We start from the raw sequence: 20,810 nt of genomic DNA on the forward strand, positions 1-20,810 counted from the left end.
TTATTTACGATTTCAAGATTTGTATCTTTTAATTTTTAATGCATCTTAAATTTTAAATTGCATAAAGGGGAGTACCACAGAATGACAGATACCATACAAATAATGCATTCGCATTTCTACCGTTACCAGTTTTTGACAAAGTAAAACTTCCATGGTGTAGATAGCAGCCAATTAGAGACATCATATAATGAAAGAATTCTGCCACCACTTACCATAAGAATGAATTCACTTGGCAAATCGTGTTTGTGTTTTTTGTAGTCCCAAGTATTAGAAGCAACTGAATGGTGTGGTACAACTGACCAACCTTTGAGATAACTAGCACAGGCCTTCCACTTTTATGAAACGATTGCAGGACAAAACCTGAGTAACACAATTCAAAACTTGTAGAATAATTAAATACCTTATCTTAGTTCTCTGACTTTGGTCATTGTTTCTCAACCCCTCCCGCAGGTCCTTGCGCAGTCCTTGAACCCAATCGGCAGAACTTCAGGGCTCCTGGTTTCCTGCTGCTGCTTTTAAATGGCAGGTCAGTCTGTAACACCTTTATTACGGGAATGCTTCATATAGTATTGAAATGTAACTCAATGTCAGATCCCGTCTACTGTCAGGACCCACCCCAATTCACATCTTAGGAAATAAGAACTCCTGGGGTCCAGGTTTGTCCAAAAGGAAAAGTTTACTAGGATGAGATCGGTTGTGGCAATACAAGACAGGATCTGACATTGAGTTACATTTCAATACTATATAAAGCATTCTCGTTTCAACACCCCCCCCCCTCGGGTCCATTTGGTCAGGCTCACATCAGTTACTTAGGTGTCAGGCCCTTTCGTAGGAAAGGGAAAACTTCTTGTGTTTTATTGTTATTGTCTTCCTTTCAGTTTCAAATGGAGATACGAACCAGATCTCTCTGCCGCCCTCTGTTCCCCCCAGATCAAAAGCTTTCCTGGTCTTTGAAAACAGCCTACGGCAATCTGAATAAACATCCTCTCCCCCCCCCCCCAGAGATGGCAGAATCCCTAAGATGCCTCCTTAAATAACACCAGCTACCTGCAATTAGTGCAGGTTCGAGTCCCACCAGGCTCAAGATTGACTCAGCCTTCCATCCTTCCACGAGGTAGGTAAAATGAGGACACAGATTGTTGGGGGCAATTAAGCTGACTTTGTAATAATGCCGCTTGGGGGGGGGGCGAAAGCCCTAATAAGCAGGCATATACATAGAATGAAGGCTATTGCTAAGCACATTTGATTTGTGCTTAGATTGTAAGCCGCCCTGAGTCTTCGGAGAAGGGCGGGATATAAATGGGATTAAAATAAAATAAAAATACGGTAAAAGATAGGCCCAGTATTCTAACCATACATTTATGAAATGTGATATAAATGGATTCTGACAGGTTCCTTTGTGTGCAGTCAAATCATTTGTGAGAGGGCCAGCCCGCCATGCATTGCTAAAACCTGGCTGGATCCAGAAAGGTGGTTGTGGTGGCCCTTTTCAGAGAAGCGCCCAGCTCCTTTCGGATATGGCATCATCCAAGAATCCAAGGTAGGAGTGCAAGTGTGATGATTGTCATCCAGCCAATCTCTTATGTCTTTTCAAGGGCACTCTCTGCAGGTCGCCGGATGTGAGACCTTGTTCATCAAGTTGGACTCTTGAAATTATTGTTATTATCCACACACACAACCTCCCTGCTTGAGCTCCATTTCTGAGTTGGCAGTGGAATTCCCCAGACTTATGGTCTTGGGGGCTTTCATCTGGCTGAGAAGGTAGATGGGTGAGACCTTGGCTGAAAAAGGATTATCTGGAATTTGTTCAGCCAGGAGTCAGCCATAGCTGAGACAGAAACAGCATTGATTGTACTTTTGGAAGAACTCTGTTGTGAGCAGAATGGTAGTAGTGTGTCGATCCTTGCCTCTTGGTGGTTTTCGATACCACTGACCACAGTATCCATAGATTGGCTGTCCATAGATCGGCTCAAGACGATATGGGGGTGTGCTGATTCGCCTTTCTCTGGCGTTGATTCCAGTCGGTGGGGGTTGGAGACGGGAGGTCCTGCTCTTGGCCCCTACTTTATGATGTGGCACAGGGTTTGGTGCTCTCCTCTCCTTTGTAACATCTCTATGAGGCAGCTGGGTGAATCCATCTGTTGCCATGGGGTGAGGTGTCATCAGGGCATTGATGACACCCAATTACATAACAAGGACCCTAGCAAATTAAGTGATGCCATGAATGTCTTATCCTGTGGCCTGGAAGCTACGAGGGTCTGGAGAGGGAACAACCGGCTTCAGCTGAACCATGCTAAGACTGACTGGCTTTGGGTTTTGGAGCCTATTGCTTCTAGGATTATTCAATTTTTCGTGCTGGATGGGATTGCACTGCCCCAGACAGACCTGCTGCACCAGCTGGTGGGCCTCAAAGAGTAGGTAGCAGTTGTGGTAAGGGCTTTAACGCAGCTTTGTTATCGGGCAGAGAAGGCATGCAGCAGATACCATCTGCTAGACAGAGCAGAGGTGGGCAACTATGGCCCATTTACGACCACAGCTGCTCAGGAATTCTGGGAGTTGAAGTCCAAGAGCCAAGGCTGCCTACCCCTGGGTTAGCTCCATCCCTCTTAACATTCTGGAAGATCCTCAAGATCTGTTATGTCAGCAGGCTGTGGAACCTGTAATGTTCTAGGATGGTTCTACTACTTTGGTTGATATATTTACTCTCTCCATGTTCTGTGGTTGTATATTTTAATTTTTAATAATATTTTTAATAATGATTGATTTGTATTTTTATAATGATTATTTTTATATACTTATTTTATTTGGTTGCGGTACACCATCCAGTCACTCCTTGTGAGATACATGTCCATAGAAACACAATCAATCAATCAAAAATCTGTGTTGCAGAAGTGTTGAAAAAGAGAGGACATTCACTTAGGGGAAAGTAGGATAAAATTTAATAAAAATTAACTACGCGTCTACTCCGCATATAACTTAATTCAACCGTGGGACAGCTAAAAAAGTCGTTAAGAGTTTCTTTAATATAAGAGCTTCAAAACAATACCTTCAAAAATGGAACGCATAAGATATACCCCATATACAAATAAAAAGGTGTAAACTGCATCTAACTAATCAATATTTACCAATCAGCAATAGGGCAATGTAATTTTTTTAAAACTATCGAAAATATCACAAAAAGGAACAAAAATGCTTCTCTCAGTGCTAGACTCCTCCGACGATCAGAATGACTTGACTCCGAAACAGGAACGCTCAATTTTTCGTCCTTCATGACATATTAAAAAAATAAAAATAAATAACATCATGCTTCTCTATTGCCTCCACACTTCTACAAAGCTGACAAAACTCGGGGTCGACATCACAGGACTTTCTTTGCAACTGAGAAAAATGACAAAAAAGCACTGGGAAATTGTGATCCAAGATATCCTTAAAAATGGCCCCATCGTCTTGGGAAAGCAACTGTTTGGTTTTCGTTTTCTTGCCATTAGGGTAAGCCATTTCGTTCTCCCGCTGCGTACATTACCCAGAGTGTTATTTACAAGACCAAGTCATTGGATAATTACAGCTCCCTTTGCCAACTTTTAAAATGCCGTTCAGTTGATTGATGCCCACACAAATAAATCATAAAGTCTCCCAACCACCAATTAATTTCTCTAACGGATGAAGCACTGCAATCTTTTCACCAACATCTGCGTGGGATAATGGATTCCATTATTTTTTTAAAGAGGACAGAGGTCAGTAGAAGCCTCTTGTGCCTCTTCCATGTGTGGCAGGTATTTCTACGTTTAATGCATGCATTCTCCACGGGGTCCTCCATTCAAACGTTTTCTGCCGTTTAGTACAGATTTGTCCTCGAAATGCAACAATGGCTGTTCTACCCAATAGGAAGCTTAGACCCTCATAAAACGCACATGATGACAAACTCAGTGAACGTTCCCTGTTAAGCTTCCCTAAGATACTCTTCAAATTCCTATCAATCATTCAGCATTTGGTACATTGATCAGTCTACCACACGAGGCGGTTTACACCCTTCTTTCTGCAATCTTGAGGGCCCTTGTTTCTTAAGAAAAACCTGAATGCACACGAAACAGGCTATGACCACCTCTATCCTCTCAGTATGGATGCCTAACGGCAACAATTTTGAAAGGCGCTTTGCCTAAAACTTTTAGAAAACAAGCTGGTTTGAACATCTCTTCAATTAAGTTACTGAAGCCAAAGATGTGGTAAAGAAGAGGAACTCAGAGTGAGTATCATTTTTCTGACATTATATAAACATTTGAAACTTCAGCCCTACGTCATCGGTTCATTAAAACTATTTCGGCCAACCAAGTAGGAAGACAAAAGACGAAAGTGGGAATGGCCAACCAACTGGGATTCTGTGGAGTTTTAATGACACACTTCCATCAGGACTGTCAAAATGGATCCGACTCTTGTTTCAACATGAATTTAAGTGTTTGGTTGAATGGCAAAACTAAAAGAACAAGTCCAAATCCACTAGGAGCTCTCAATTCTTTCAAATCATATAATGAATTCTGTGCTATCAGGAATAGCTTCCCCCTGAAGAAAAACTGAACAACAAAAGCAGTGGTCACAATGCCGGATTTCTTCACCTGCTGCAGAACAAAAGTGGCATCTAGAATTATTCCAATGCTCAAAATTACAGAGTTTTAATATCCTGTATTTTTGCGTGGAGCTAAGCGTGGTAACAAGGAAAGGGTGCCTTGTGTTTCTGGTGAATATGAAAAGTGTTCTACTTCCTACAAAAGCTTTTAATAGAAATCGGTGGAAATAAAACAGAATAATTCAAACGACGTCTTAACCAGTCAGTGTCTCAAAGTACGCAGGGTACTATATGCTAATAAAGCTCAGGTTCAGTTACTTCATCCAGTATGAAGTCTGCTCAAGACTCACTCCTCTCCAACCGGGAGATTGTCTTCGATCCGCTTGATAAATTTCATCCTTATTTCTGTGACTCCATCCCCTTTCAAGGTGTCCAGGAGAAATCTGACATCCACAGCCATCTGTACCTATGATGAGAGAGGAAAGTCCACACTTTTGAGATATTTACCTACAACAGTTCCCTAAAGTGTCAAACCCCTTTGAAGAAGACAGGTATTCATGCCAAGATACGTCCCATTATTTGTGAAAAGTCATCCTTCTCCCACTTTATAGCCTTTACTGCACTGCCTTTATCGACCTTCCTGTCTTGCAAGCGATATGTTTGGTTTTTTTCCCCTTTTGCATTGGGGGTTTTGGAAACCCCTTGATGGAGTTCATTATCAAAAACTGTTCTTAGGACGTATGACGAAAAGCTTCCAGAGTCGCCCTCATTGATACTGTAGGCTTTGACTGTGAAACACTTAGAATCCTTAAAAGAGATGTCCCATAAATACAATACACAGAGCTGACCCCCAGTACTCGAGTCCTAAGAAATGAGAACGCTATTTCAGCCTTCACAATGCTACAGGATAACAGCCTGCAAACTAACCTTTTTATTAACAAAAGCGCACCTGCATATATGGAGGAAATTTTACAGAATTTTTTTTAAATGGAAAAGTTACAGTAAGAAAATATTTAAATTGATTCAATTGATGTTCTCAGACTCACAGCCCTAACAGAAATCTAATATTACCAAATGAATACTACCCATTACTTTAACACACTGCTGATACTTTTCGTTAACATAAACCCATGAACTTAATTCCCACAATTTATTTTGAACTTTTCACAGGATGCAGAAAACATATAGGCTCGTAGTTATGCATTCCATTAAAAGCAGCCACCCAGAGCTTTTGGTTCAACTGGACTCCCCTTGTTCTCACCATTTCCAGGGCTCCCCGTAGCACCCCACATAAGAGGTTAGAATAAATAAGAGAGGAATGGTTGTCGGGTAATTCCACAAAATCCACCAGTGGATTGTTTTCCAAGATAAGAGAGAATTCGTCACCTGCCGGACTCCAGTTTGTGATGCTTGGCGTGATACCCAAGTACATTTTAAATGCTACCTATCAAGTGAAACAGATATGAGAGAAGAGCTAGGTTCAAAGTGTGAAAGATTTAGTAAGCTACCATTTTTTACACATCAACGAGCAAATGACCACAAAACAAACCCCAGCAATTCCTCAATGTAACATACTTAAGTAAATTCTTTTCCACACACCAGATTAGACAAGAAAATACTGATTTCGATAAGTAATCTCTGCATTATTATGTCTGATGCCTTCCTCTTCTGAAAACAGTGGTAACCTTTAGGACATTGCCTTACATTTTTAAATAGGAGAAAAGCTTTTCTGATTTTTTTTTCCTGTTACAAAATTATCTGATCTTACTTAGCTTCTTAGTAAAAAAAAAAAGACATCCAGCTTTGATAATAAAAAACACTTTTAGTTTATTATTATTGTTTCACTTCTGTTTTATTTAAAGATAGAGACAATTCCAGAAAACGGCTGAAAACAAGACTGGAGTGAAATTTGTTTTGTGCAGAGAAAACTGTGTTCATAGTACATAGTTATAAGTTCAAGAAAATCTAAGATGATTTATCACCAACACTAGCAAACAACAAGCATGCAGAAATAAAGCCAAACAGTCAAAAAGAGGCATCACCTTTGCAATTACATCTGCCGTTTCTCGAAAATCATGACATCTCCCAACATTGGATCGTGCTAGAAAGTCTTCCACGAGTCGAACACCTATGTTGTAGCCCCTATTAAAGCAGCCAAAAGCAAGACACCGTGAAACTGTGATCCCAACGGAGCGGATTAGACTGAGGAGAAAGACTCAGAGGCTTTAGAAATGAAAGCCATGCTCACTTGTTTTCAAGGATTGGGGGAAATTAGATTTATTCTGCACGCGGACAACCCACAGAAAAGGGGCTTCTGACATTTCTAACCTGAGAACACCCTCTTTGTTACTTACATTTTGTCAAGCTGCTTGTTGACATCTTCATCATTCTCGTAGTCCTTACACAGCTGAGTGACCAAAGCCCCATACGTCAAAGTGAAGAGCTCCGAGCTCTAGACAAATTCACAACATTTTTAGCATATACCATACAAAAAAAGGGTGCAAATAGTTAGGGGCTGATCCAGGCACAGCTTAGTCTGTCACAAGAAAAAATGGACACGAACACCTGCTTTACCAGAATACCGAAGAGTATGAATTTTGCATGGGCCATAGGTTTTGAACGAGGGTGAGAAGAATAAATAAAACAACTCTGTCCTAAAGAAATGAAGAAGAAATAGAAAATGGGGAGACTTTTGCTTTTCCTTAGCATCTGCAATTCTGCTATGGCTTGAAGTTGGCTACCAAGAGACAGCCCACACATTCTAAACCAATCCCTAATATTCTTGGAGTAATAACTGCTCCTGTGTTCATTAATCAATGCTTGCTTGAGGGAGGATAGAATTTGGCACATCAGGGGCATTTCTACAGAAGAGACAATGAAGCTACTGGAACAACGGAGTCACATGCTCCCTGTGGCCAGACCTAATCAATAATTTGGCTCAAACATTGGATCAGTGGAACTTTTCAGAGCAAACTATTTCACAAAATTGAAGTCCTTGCTTTCAAGATGAACATGGTCACTGACCAAAACAAAAAACAAAAAACCCCCGAGATTCCAAGTGTCCAACCTGTACAAGAGGACTTTTTTTTTGATTTTCATTGTTTCAATAATATTACACTTGAAAACTCAAAGGAACCACAAATCTAATCAACTTTCAGCAGAAACGTAGACACCATCAACAAACAAAGAAGAAAAAAATACTTGCTGTATCTTCTCCCCCCCCCCCATCTCTAAACTTGAAGAGCATAACCAATCCATCGGTTCTTGACTACACAAATGCCTTCCTATTAAGAGCTGGAAATGTCGAGGTACATAAAGGGCCAGCTGTGTACATTAGTTAGTACACCCTGCTTAAGACTTCATTAAAATCCCATTTTATACAGCAGAAATGTCTAGTTTTCAGATTAAGAAACCTAAAACCTACCATGAGATGCATAGATGCAGAAGGTGAAATGAATGGCAAATACCAATACTACAGAATGAAAGCGGCAGGCAAGCAGAAAGGGAGGGAAAAAAAAGACATCAGAGTTTAGTGAGACAATAAAAACCACACCACATTCTCACATGGTCGTACCAAGCCAAAACACAAGACAGAGTGCGTCAAGTCATATATGAAGTTCATTCAACATGATGCTATTTCTATAGAGTAGCAATATTGAGGACAGCAATCCAACAGTCAACACCTCTTTTTCTGAGTGGTTGTGTTTTGCCTGGTTTAGATATTTTGCAACCAATGGCATCCACCAAGGCAGCACAAGGGGATTCCGGCTGAGAAAAGTAGTGCACGGCAGAAGCCTCATTCACCCATTTTTTATTTTTTTGCATATGCCACTATATCCCACAGTGGTAGAGCTTGCACCACAATACTGCTTTTATTATAGTGGGGGGGAGGGGGGGAAGCAAGATCATCTGCAAGCTACGGCTTGGAATTCTGGTATCAAATGGATCCAGAGGCACCATAGCCATCAGAGGATACAGAGAGTTGAAGGTTAATAGTAGAGGCCAGACTGGCCAAAGCTGCTTTAGAGAATTAGAATTGTAAAGCTACATAAAGTTGCTTTGTAGAGTTAGAAAGCTTGGAGAGGGTGCCCAAATCAGCTGTAACCTAGCTGATAATTGCAGAGTAGAAGACAAGACAAAAATAAAGGAGGGGTTAGTAACAAATATTTTAATAACCCATTGACAAGGCAGATGGAAAAAAAACAGTACATGACAGAATGGAGAATGCTCAATAGCTAACAGTTCATTTCTGAACAGTTTGCCTATCCATAGCTATTAAAAAGAGAGAAATTATGTTTAATGTTCACAAAGGTTCACTGTTCTGGAGCAAAAAATCGAATGGTGGCATAGACTCAAAAGCTGCCATTTAGGCTACTGATAGTTTGTTCGTTACAGGAATCCAAATCAAAACATTTGATCTGGGTCTGAACATATCCAACAAAGGGAAGCTCCCTTTTGTGCAACATTATTGGTTCCATGGTGAAACTGTTCTGTCAAGAAAGTTCTTCACTGCATTCAATTGCAAACTACCTTCCTGTAAGTTAAACCTGTTATTCCATGGCCTACTATTTTCTAGGATAATAGAAAAACATATCTTGGTCTACATTTGCTACACCAAGCAAAAAAAAATTTATCATCTACATTATGTCTACCTCGATTTGTCTTCGTTCTAAAGTACGTTAAAAATTCCTAAATATTGCAGTTTTTTGATATGGGAAGCTGCCACATCTCAAGCATTTCGATCACTCTTTTGCCCCCTGATCCAGATGGCATTTGACACTTGACTTCATCTCGGTTTGATTAGTTTGGTTTGCTTAATTTTATTGTATTCTATGTGTTCATGCTTATTGTTCCTTGCATACTGTCTCTTGCAAACAGTCTAGAGTCCTTAGGGATTTAGCTGCCTATAAATATGATTAAAAAATAAACAGGGGCATTCCAAGTAACTCTTGGGAGGCACATTCAGTTCTGACTTTATTTTTAAGAAACGTTTTAGGCAGTCGTACATCCTGCCAACATTGTCTTTCAGATTTGGTCTATCTGGTTATTGTTTTTATTTTATAATTACAAAAAAGCATATTTTATCATTTTAAAAGTATTTCAGAACCATTCAGACTGTTCATCTTTTCACTATTTATGAAAATGATCTTGTGCACCAGAAATGTTAGGGAAACTTGCCTATTACTTTAATCAGCATTTCTAACTATATCATCAAGTTACTAGGTTTCCTAGTGTAATTTTTGGTTTGATTTTATTGTAATTTGTTTGCTAATTTTTTGTGAGAGACAGAGAGTTGTTGAGATTGAAAGGACATAATAAATAATAAAATTAATCATTAAAATACCCTAATTACCTAGATGTGCAAAGGTATACAGTCTTATAACTGATAATGAAAATAACTGTAATTAGAATTAAAAACAGAAAAGGGACCCCAATTCCATAAATAAGAAAACGCATACAGGATCAAGAGGGAAAAGACAAAATGTAATATTATGATTACGTGTTTGTAACAGTATAATAGGATAATAATACAAAGGACAATGATAATGACAATGACAATGCTAAGCTTGTAAGCCGCCCTGAGTCTTCGGAGAAGGGCGGGAAATAAATGGAATTAAAATAAAAAATAAAAAATAAAAAAATATCATGTAGGACAATATTACATGTTTGTAACTACACATTAATATTTAATGCAACACATAAGTCAATCCTATATGGATGTTTATAATAATATATGACAATATTATTATATACAAGCAATATTCATAACATCATACAGTGCACTATTATTAAATCTAATAATACATAATACAACATATAAGACGATATGATGACTTCATGCTTGATATTTCTTCTTTTGACCAGATAGACCTTTCTCTATTTAGCTAATTAAGGTCCCGTCCTCACTTTTTTAGCACCCTCCGGGCTCATCCCCACCACCTTTTTTTCACGGGTCGGCAAAGGCACCGACATTCGCAGGGAAACCCTGATGTACAGCATTTATTCACGGTGGCCATTACAAACATAGCACTTCCCCTCCTTCGAGGCCCGCCAGGCAAACTCCCAACGCCCGCCTTCCTTCGTCGGGCCGGCCCCCCAACTTTCTCCCCAGGCCCCGACAGCGGCCATTACCATTTTCTTGCTCTCGGCGCCTCCTCGGCTGCCCTGACGTGCCATTTTGCCGCTGCCGCTTCCGAGCCTCTCGCCCGGCCGGGAAGAGGAACTCCGGGAGAAGGAAGCAGCCCTGCCTTCGCCTTGTCGCTTTCCTCAGGGCAGGACTACGACTCCCAGCATGCAGCTGGAGACAGGTAAGCTTAGTCTGCGAAGGATGCCGGGAGTCTGCGCGAGAGCGAGGCGGAAGGCGGGTTGTTGACTACGCCTGCGCGGGCTTCCGGCAACGAGACTACAATTCCCAGCATGCTCGCGCGAGCTTATCCCAAGGCAGCAGGGACTCTCGAGTTTCGGGGTCCCCATCGATGAGATCTAGATGTTCCTTGCGCCCCAGCAGGTGTCATTATTTAGCTGCTCTCCTAAAATCTAAGTCTGTTTTATTAACCGTAAAAGTGTTTCAATTGTTAATCTATTTGAATAATTATCTTTCAGAAATGGTATGCGAGCAGGGGAATTGGCAATATTGTTTCCAGAGCATTGATGGCTGAGCGGAAATGTTTGTTGTCAGTGTTTCTGAACTCTTTTTAGGTTAAAAAGTTTGTGACTTACCCTGCAGATAGCGAAATGTTGGGAAACGGGCTCTTCCCACAATGTTTAATTTGTGGTTAAAGTATATAGGAAAAGTTAACAAAGATGATGTCCTTTTGAATATAGAATGGACTTGCACACTGGCGTGTGGGGTGGGGTGGGGGGACTTCAGCTATACACTAGTTCAGGAGTGTTCAAACTTGGCAACTTGTGGACTTCAACTCTCAGAATTCCCCAACCAGGCTGGGAATTCTGGAAGTTGGAAGTTCACACATCCAAAAAGTGCCAAGGTTGGACACCCCTGCTTGCTAGCGAGTGCCATCTTGCGAGTTTTGACCACCCCGTAAGGACACCAATGTTCACAGATGTCTAAAAAGGTCCGTCATAGTTGCCTAATGCATGACCACTGCTGAAAGTAAAGAAGATGTGGATCTGATTAGTATCCAAGATATGGAGATGTCTGTTTTTCTTATGTTCATATGTGTGGATAGATAAGTTTGCAATCGCTGGTTTCCTTCCGGAAGGCAAATTGGAATATTACCAGTTATGAATTGCCAAGTAGAAAAATGCCTCCATTTTTACTTATCTTCAGTTCTCCATGTTATATGGAATTTTAGGCTTCATTCTTAGCATTTTAACAAAAGTGATATCAGCATTTTTAGCATGGCATCGATGCCACGTTTGAAGTTAAGGAAACCATGTTTTTCCTGTGAACCAAAACAAATTCCTTTCATGTTCAAAAACCAGCCCTCTCAGGAACAATCAAGCAACAGGGCTATAGTCGGAAGCCCTTGAATAAAGTTGCAAGTATTAAGAAACAAATCCAGGTGGGAAAGTAGAAGGTGCAACATATTTTAAAGTTGTCTTTTCTCAAATCTAATAAATGTCTCTTTATTTTTGATTTGTTGCTTTTTGACTCATCACATATATATTGAGTGTATGTATCTTTTGTTTCTGTACCCTTTATAAAGGTTTCATCCTCAATAAAATGCATTGTGCTTTGCCTGAAGTTCTTGGGATAGTGGTGAAAAAAAAGAAACATTGCATGTCTCTTTCCAGCTCTAGGCCAACTTGGGTGCCCGAGTTTTATAAGCAAGACTCAAATTTCAAAGTGTGGTGAAATTCTGGGGAAAAAGTCTTACATATCTACGCAAGATACAGACAATAGCAAGTATAAGGTCTGGAAATACAGGAAGAAGCCAATTTTGCTTTAAGCAACTAGAAGAGAGGATGGCAAGTCTATTTTTCTACACCTTAAAGCCAGATGCTTCTCCACCATTCTAGAAAAGCATCACCCTCCAAAGGAACCTTTCCAGATAAGATGAATTTTATCTCTCTTTTTTCTGTCACTTACAAAAGATCAGTTAGGGATAAAGGCTTGGCATTAATTTTCTTCTTCAAGTATTCACCAGCTGCAGTTTGTGAGGAATGTTGGAAGCTGTAGTCCAGCAACAACTGGAAGGCCAACAGCTGCAAGTTAATTTAAAATATCCCCAATTAGAATACAGGTTTAGATATCCTTTTCAAGTGTAATGCTTGTAATAATGTAATGATTGCAAAAAGAATGACTCAACACGAGAGCACCAACTAAAACCAGGAAAAAAAGCTCCATGCTTCAGAAATTATTTTTTAAACATACAGAATTGACTAAATGTGAATGTATTAAAATTTATTGGGTTGCAACCTTATTTTGACATGAGTTCATCACTGAAATAGACACTGCACATTTAGAATTCTAATATTGCGTAATCACCCTCTTCTGTCAACTTGATTTAACAATACATTATTTTAACATCTTTATAAAAAGTCTGGACTTCACCATCTCATCACCGAGTAATGTGTGTTAGCATTTTGGTCCTTTGGATATTGTGATCAGAAACGCTTATGTTCATTTAATATAAAACCATATCCTACCTGCTATTAAATAACCAACTATGAGTGATCATTGAGAAAGTATAGTAACTGACCCATTCACAACAATATGAGTCGAATTACTCTGAACTCAGACATCACAGTGCATACTGAACAATTTATTATTAATACATTGTTTTTACATAAGGTTATTCAAAAAAAATACAAAATAGCAGAAAGTAATGGGCAACACACATGTGGATTAAGGCAACAGGCCAAAATGATACTTGCAATAGTTCAAAGCTTTCATGACTCTGGAAGAAAAAAAAAATAGTGGAGCTGGGTCCATTTTTCCCTAGGAGGGAGAAAATTGGCATTATGGGCATGGAGAAACATGGCTGAGCAGTGGGTAGATATATTTGCAGGCCACATTTACTCTTGCTAAACAGTGGTATAATCATAAACAAAAGTAGGCTGCTTCACCAGAAATCCAAAAGTTTTCTATTTTGCTATGCTTAAGCATTTGACAATGGCCCAAAGAGTTAATTGGTTTCTTTTACAATTCAGTGTTGCACTGACAGAATCTGTCTCATCTTAACAATGATGGCTGAATACAAAGGTGTCCCAGAATGCCGAAGATTGATATTACATGGACTTAGAATACATTTTTCTTTGCCCTGGTTGCCTGCCCAAACAATCCTGATTTATAAAAGGGCAATTTCAACAAGACCAACCCCCAGCCTAGCTAAATTTCCGGCAAAAAAAAACAAAACAGCATAAACACACAACATTAATAACCAATAATCTAAACAAAATAGAAGTCAAGATTTTTCTTGAAAAATATGCTCCTGATATCAAGATTGTTACTGGTTTGGTTTGATTTTGAGGCATTTACAAGTAACTTTTAGAGTGTGAACACAATGCTGTTAACGATTATTTCCGCAGAACTACACTGCTACTGAGATGCACGGTATTAATTACCTCCTCACTAATAGAAACCTCAAAAGTAAACAGTATAGGAAAAGTAAAAAAAGAGATAATGTCTCAGGGTTAATAGGCATACTCAGCACGAAAAGGCAAATATTTTTGCCATTACATCTGCTACTGCAATCGTTAGAATAATTTAAAAAAAAACCTAAAAGCTGGAATTTTCAAAATTTTACCCGCTTTGAGGTACACAAAACTTCAGGAGTGTATCTTGCTTACCCCCAATTTCACTCTTGATGACCTTTGAAGTGACCTTTCAGAGCTTACAGTATTTTGAATTAACCTATCCCAGGGGTAGGCAACCTCGGCTCTTTTATGACTCGTGGACTTCAACTCCCAGAATTCCTGAGCCAGCATGGCTGGCTCAGGAATTCTGGGAGTTGAAGTCCACGAGTCATAAAAGAGCCGAGGTTGCCTACCCCTGACCTATCCTAAAGTATCTAAAGTATAATCCACACAGTGGAGTTTTAATCATCTAACAGTACCATTCCTTTTCCCAAACATTATTATGGCCCATGGTTATTTGGTCCTGGTTTAAGGGAAAACGCCATGTAGTGTCAAGCACCACAAGGGATATTATGAAGAACTTGGCATGTTTTCACCGAACATTTTGATTCCGCGCCCCACCCCAGCCCCCCAAACCCCTACCCACCCCCCAAACAACTTTGGGAACAACAACAAAAATCATCTACAGCACCATCTTCTAAAAAGGCACTTTGAGGACTGTTTTGCTTTCAATAAACCTACCACTTCATGGCAGAACTATCCTGCAAGGAAACAGGTCTTGGAGTGATCTACAGGCCAGAGGTAATTCAGACATAGTTTTCATATGGATATGAACTAGCACAGGGGTAGGCAACCTTGGCTCTTTTATGACTCGTGGACTTCAACTCCCAGGATTCCTGAGCCAGCCACACTGAGGGGAAAGGGAGAGGTTTCCAAGCTGAGCCATGCTGGCTCAGGAATTCTGGGAGTTGAAGTCCACGAGTCATAAAAGAGCCAAGGTTGCCTACCCCTAACTAGCAGTACACCAGGCAGACATTTCCTTTCTGTCAACCTTTTTATTTTTTTAACCTCCTGTAGAAGTGGCTCTTTAGTTTACTTTTCCAAAGCTCTCCCGCTTCATCTGTAAGCCTCGGTTGTCTGCTTCTCAGATTCCCACTGGTTACTGAGTTCTAACTTCAATATTATCAGCAAAACCAAGACCTCAGCATATCTATGGAGAAGTGATAACAGAGGCCCCTGTGTTATCCCGTTTCATTTCTGTCTGATGGTGGCATTTCATCTTTAAGCATTATTGATAAATATGTATCAGTATATCTGCAAGCAGTCCAAGGAGCTATTTGTCCAACTTGGCAGAAACGTTTACGGGTTAAGTACACATTGCATATCTAAAAAGTAACTTGTGCCTAGTGCTTGACTTGCAATTTTTATGCAGACCAGCCATTATCTGCATCAATCCAGCAAACACGCATGTGCTAACTGCCTATGGATAGGAAGCAGAAGTTTTGGCAGGATTGGTCCTGCCCTGACTCATCCTGCATACAAACAGCTAGCCCTATTATCAATGTCAATTTAAAGTGCCATATCTGGAAAACTGAAGATGATGAGTGCTTTGGGTTTGAACTGGGTTTACACAGATTAGAAAAACAGCTTTCCCATCGATGCACACACAAAATGAATTTCTAAAGCAACTTGTGGAAAAATCAGACAACACAATAATCAAAAAAAGCAGTTTCCACAAGGTTACAAGGAGATTAAAAGCTTATCCAATGCCTCATCCCTAAACACAAAGAATACAAGTTGTTGTCAACTTATAACCACAATTGGGACCAGAATTTCAACTGCAAAGCAAGGCAGTCGTTAAGTGAATCACACCGCTGTTAAGCAAATCCAGTCTCTCCCATTGACTTTGCTTGTCAGAGGTCAGCTGGGAAGATCACAAACTATGTTCATATGACTCTTGGACACTGCAAATATCATAAATACATGCCGGTTGCCAAGTGCCCGAAGTTTGATCATGTGATCATGGAAATGCCAAGACAATTTTAAGTGCCAGGACCAGTCATAAGTCACTTTTTCAGTGCTGTTTTTTCAGTGGCATTGTAACTTTGAACAGTTGCTAAATGAATGGTTGTAAGACGATGACCTGTATATTTATTACCTAGGGATTTATATTGCTCCAATCAAACAGTCACTAAGCAGCATGCATTTCCTCCATGTATTTCATTTAAACCAGACATCACCACTCCTTGGAATATTAATAGGAATAGGGCTGTTCTTATCTCCAAAGATAAGCTACTCTTAAGGAAACCTGCCCCTGCTCAAGAAAGCTTGTCTTCAGGATGCCTTTCATGTTGACTACTCCTAGTAAGAACTAGTAAATCCTGGATCTTATTGGACAGACAAGATTCTATGCTGAGTAGGCAGTTTAAAAACTGTATGGCCAGTTCCTAAGACATAATAAAGGACCATAAAGATAACCGGCATCTTGAATTGCATCTGGAAGCTGAGAGCTAACCAGGGCAGCTCCTGCAGTAAAGGTTGACATCGGCAAACCAAGCTGTGCCTTTTATTACCCGGATTTCCTCAATGTGGATGGTCTTCAAGGGGAACCACAGGTAGCTCCAATACTCCAAACATGAAGTGACAAGGGCCTGAGTGACCAGATACAGTTGCAACTAACGCATAACATGAAGCTATGCAACACCCCTCTGGCCATGGCTTCCAACTGCTCCTTGAGTAATAATAAATAATAATAAACCTTTATTGTCAAAGTACAACATGTGTACATTGAGATTAGCTGAGCCTCTCCCCGTGCTCCCTCCCCCCAACAGTGACAACAAACCCTCCATCCTACACCATGTGAACCTACTACACCACACACCGGCCTCCCAAGTCAATTCTGCATAAGTTCACAGAGATTATATCCCATTCAAAAGCCTAACAGCCCATGGATAAAAGCTGTTTTTCAGCCTGTTGGTACGGCTGGCTATACTCCTGTATCTCCTACCCGATGGTAGGAGAGTAAAGAGATACCGTCCAGGGTGTGAGTCATTCCTGAGAATCTTCCTCACTCTTCCAAGGCAGCGAGCCCTGGCGAGGTCATCTAGTGGTGTCAGGGAACAGCCCACAATGTCTTGTGCTGTGCTCACTACCCTCTGTAATACTTTCCTGTCCGCGGCTGTCAGACCAGCATACCAAACCACAATACCATACGAGAGGACGCTCTCTATAGTAGACCGGTAAAAGAGGGTCATTAGCCATTGTTCTACCCTGTTCTTCCGCAAGACCCTAAGAAAGTGAAGCCTCTGTTGGGCCTTTCTAGCCACCTGAGTTGTGTTAACTTTCCAGGTCAGATCTTCACACAGGTAGACTCCCAGAAATTTAAAGGAGGAAACTCTCTCTACACAGTCCTCCCCGATGTAAAGTGGGGCAGGTTCCTCCTTTTTTCTCCGGAAGTCTAACACCATCTCTTTCGTCTTGCCGATGTTTAGGTGCAAGTTGTTGTTACTACACCATATGGATAGTTTTTGTACCTCCGCCCTGAATCCAAGGGACCACCCAAACTAAGAACCTGCTACCCTGTTTTGCTACTCACTACTTCCAGAAGCTGTTGGTTTTGCTGGGATTTCTCTCCATTCAGATCTTAATACCATCCAGGGACCAAGACAGAATCTCAACAGCAATGTGGGTAAATATATTGTAAGTATTGATATTTCACCCAGTATTGATGGATGACCCACAGTTCCCCGCAGCTTAGGGCCTGAATACTAAGCCTCCAAACCAACTGAGCCAGCCAGAACTATATAATACAGTGCCCCCTACTCCTAACCTTCAAAGGAGATTGTGATGTTGCACTCCCCTATCCCAGTATCACCACAGATTATCAGGAACAATCAGAGCAGTCTCTGTTCCATTAACTGCCCTCTGCCTCATCCCCTGAACAAAAACAAAGAAAAGAACATTGGATTCCCACCAATAGTTATACAAGTAGCTGGGTCAAATAATGGCTTTTCAAGGAGAGGTGGAAGTGAATGTATCCTTGCAACAGGGGGTAATGCCACTTCCTTTGAAGAGGCAATGGTGCTCTTCTCCCAAGGATGAACTAGCCTTTACTCAGACCTGGTATTTCCCTGGTAGCTTTCACCAAATGAATCCAGTCCACAAGTGATATCACAGAGGAATTAATCCACTTCTTTGGGATCAACAGGGCTGAACTGGTCCCAAATAACTTACTACTGGATACGGCCAGCTGACATCAACCTTGAGAAAATGTGATTTTACCTTCCAGATGCCTTGCAAATTCATCATAGCAGCCTACTAACTGATCGTCCAGCCCATTTTTCCCTTAAAAGGTCCAGGAAGCCTTAAATTAAGATTGCTGGAAGAAAACCACAGAAGCACAGAGTATAACTATGCTATAGGTTTGAACCTGACCTGATAGCCATGTTGACTCATAACTGCTCTTCATTGCTTTTCAGTATTGTTCCAGGCATCTCTTCTGCTGCTTCATCTCCCAGAGCTCCTCAACATTTCAGAGAAACCTACTAGATCAGCAGAGAAGTTGTTGAGGCACAATCCCATCAAAGATCCCTGCTAACGCCTTGTTCTAGAGGTTGACAGAATAGTACCCCCAGGTTAGCATAGCTGCTTCCCAGGTCCCTGAGGAAGTCCTCAAACATCCTCTGGAAACCAAACAGATCCACAGGGATGATCCACAGAATAGGGACATACAAAATAAAGACAAAGAACATCTTGAAACAGCTTCATTTTAATTTTAATGCATTTTTGCAGGAAACTGTCTTGAGATGCAATCTAAAAGGCTTATAAAATAGACTTTAGGTGCATGAAATGGAAAAAAAAACACATTTTGTTTCAAGCCTAGAATAAACCAACACATTCTGCGAGTTTTGCCCAACCATTTCAGGTCAGCCACAGTCAACAGAACCAAATCCCAAAACACTTGGATTATTCTGGGTTTGGGATGAAATGAAATCTAGACAGGGCAGGTAGAGCACAGCTGGTGTACATTGTTCCCTCCTGTACTTGGTCCCTCAGCAGGTCCCAGCGCAAGATCTCCCATCCCCATGCCCTCCCTGTGTCCCCCCCCCCGAATCTCTCCATTGCGGGCTCTGTCTAGAATGGCCTATTTTACTGGCCTGAACTGCCACCCAATCTTTCAATGCCTCCCCCCTCACCATTCTGCTAAATGAGCTGGGCTTTTCCTGTTCTTCCCTCTCACACACACTTCTGCCTGGATCAGCCCCGTTTTAGTCCACATTTCATTTAATCCCTTAAGGAAGGCTGCCCATCTTAAAATGCAACTCTGGGAGGCTCAAACAAAAATAGCCCCATCTTGCTATGTGCAGAAACTAAAACAACCGAAATATGCATGCTTCAGTTTGGGCACAGACCACCCAAACCAGCTGATACAGGTGCCCCCGGCTATTAGTAGCATTATTCATCTATGTTTAAAAAAATAAATAAAAAAATCACTCAACTTCACAGACACCTATTTATCTCAAGTTCCATGTCCCAAAGACCCTACAGAATGGAGCTTTAGGATGCATGTCTTTTGGTAGTACACATCACTCATGTTTAGGTAATATCATGCTTGGCTGATGTGATCTCCTTGGTTTCCCTTTCTGCTTCTGACCTTTTAGTCATCAGAAGAAAAGAAGAAAAGATCCTTTTTCATGCAGCTAAGCTGGAATAAGTGGAGACGGTGCATGACCGACAGACTTATGGCACAGAGAGAAAACCCCTGTCCCCTAGAGCATATTTTTTTAGCTATATTTTCTTGGTGGATCTTCCTTCTCAAGTATCTGGGTTGGGTTTGGGGAGAGGACAGGAGACAGAGGCACTTGCATATACAGGAAGGATCCACAGGGTTCTAGAGCCACCATTTTCGGCAAAAATATGCATACTAAAAAGAAAGCCAAAGTGGATGTAGAAGACACTTACCCATACGCTCCCAGTTGTACACAGGTTGAGCAGGCAGCTCTAAGACTCTATAGGCTAAGATTTCCATGAAAGCACATTAAAATTCAAGAAAGCTTTTAAAACTAAGAACATGTACAAAAATAAGTCCATATACTCCTGTGAAAAATATACTGGAAACTGCCACCACAGATGAGGTACCATTTATTCCCCACCCACCCACCCAGCTCCATTGCAACATCAAAAAAATATCTTAAGTCTTTTAAAAACAAAAGAATAATATCTGTCTGTTTCATAATCTTGGTTAAAACAGCACCCCTTGTTATAGTATACCATTAGAAAACAGAAAATCAGAATCTCACATCTTAAGCACAAGCTTGAATTCCTGCTTCTCTGGCCTCGTGCAATCATTGTCCACCTCCATTTAAATAAATATAGCAGCTATAGTATTGTAAGAAGTGTGGCACCCAATGCCAATACATTGATATTGTATTAAAAATGTCTATCGGCACTTTACAAAGATAAGTTTCACAACTCTGATGTTGCCAGGTTTGGTTCTTAAATTAGTAGATCCCTTCCGCATGAAAACCATTTCACTGCTTTAGCACTCTACATGAATTGAAAAGATGCTTTCCCGATGGCCTTTGACTTGGCAGGAAGGAGGAAACTGACAGGCAAGGTTTGCAAGCTAATTTGCTTAACAGCAGGAACAGAATAAGAAATACCTATCATACTGCATCCAGATGTGAAGAACTTTTTTTTAAAGGAA

General features: G+C 40.7%; 1 protein-coding gene across 4 annotated transcripts; it reads right to left on the reverse strand.

Annotated features, from left to right (window-relative positions):
- Positions 1-4,754: 4,754 nt before the first annotated feature.
- On the reverse strand, positions 4,755-19,187 carry TRAPPC3 (trafficking protein particle complex subunit 3). 4 transcript variants are annotated; one of them, XM_083369829.1, is made up of 6 exons: positions 18,539-19,187; positions 17,934-18,040; positions 6,916-7,013; positions 6,604-6,703; positions 5,823-6,005; positions 4,755-5,027 (listed from the first exon to the last, which is right to left on the reverse strand). In XM_083369829.1, coding segments are annotated over exons 3-6 (405 nt in total). In that variant the 5' UTR covers positions 6,918-7,013; positions 17,934-18,040; positions 18,539-19,187; the 3' UTR covers positions 4,755-4,907. The 4 variants fall into 4 exon arrangements, with proteins under 4 accessions (XP_083225955.1, XP_083225952.1, XP_083225954.1 ...); XM_083369826.1 differs by lacking the exons at positions 17,934-18,040; positions 18,539-19,187 and adding exons at positions 7,986-8,033; positions 10,694-10,860; XM_083369828.1 differs by having other exon boundaries at positions 17,934-19,187.
- Positions 19,188-20,810: the final 1,623 nt, after the last annotated feature.

The sequence above is a fragment of the Vipera ursinii genome, assembly GCF_947247035.1.
Source record: "Vipera ursinii genome assembly, chromosome: 9".
NCBI classification, from domain to species: Eukaryota; Metazoa; Chordata; class Lepidosauria; order Squamata; family Viperidae; genus Vipera; species Vipera ursinii.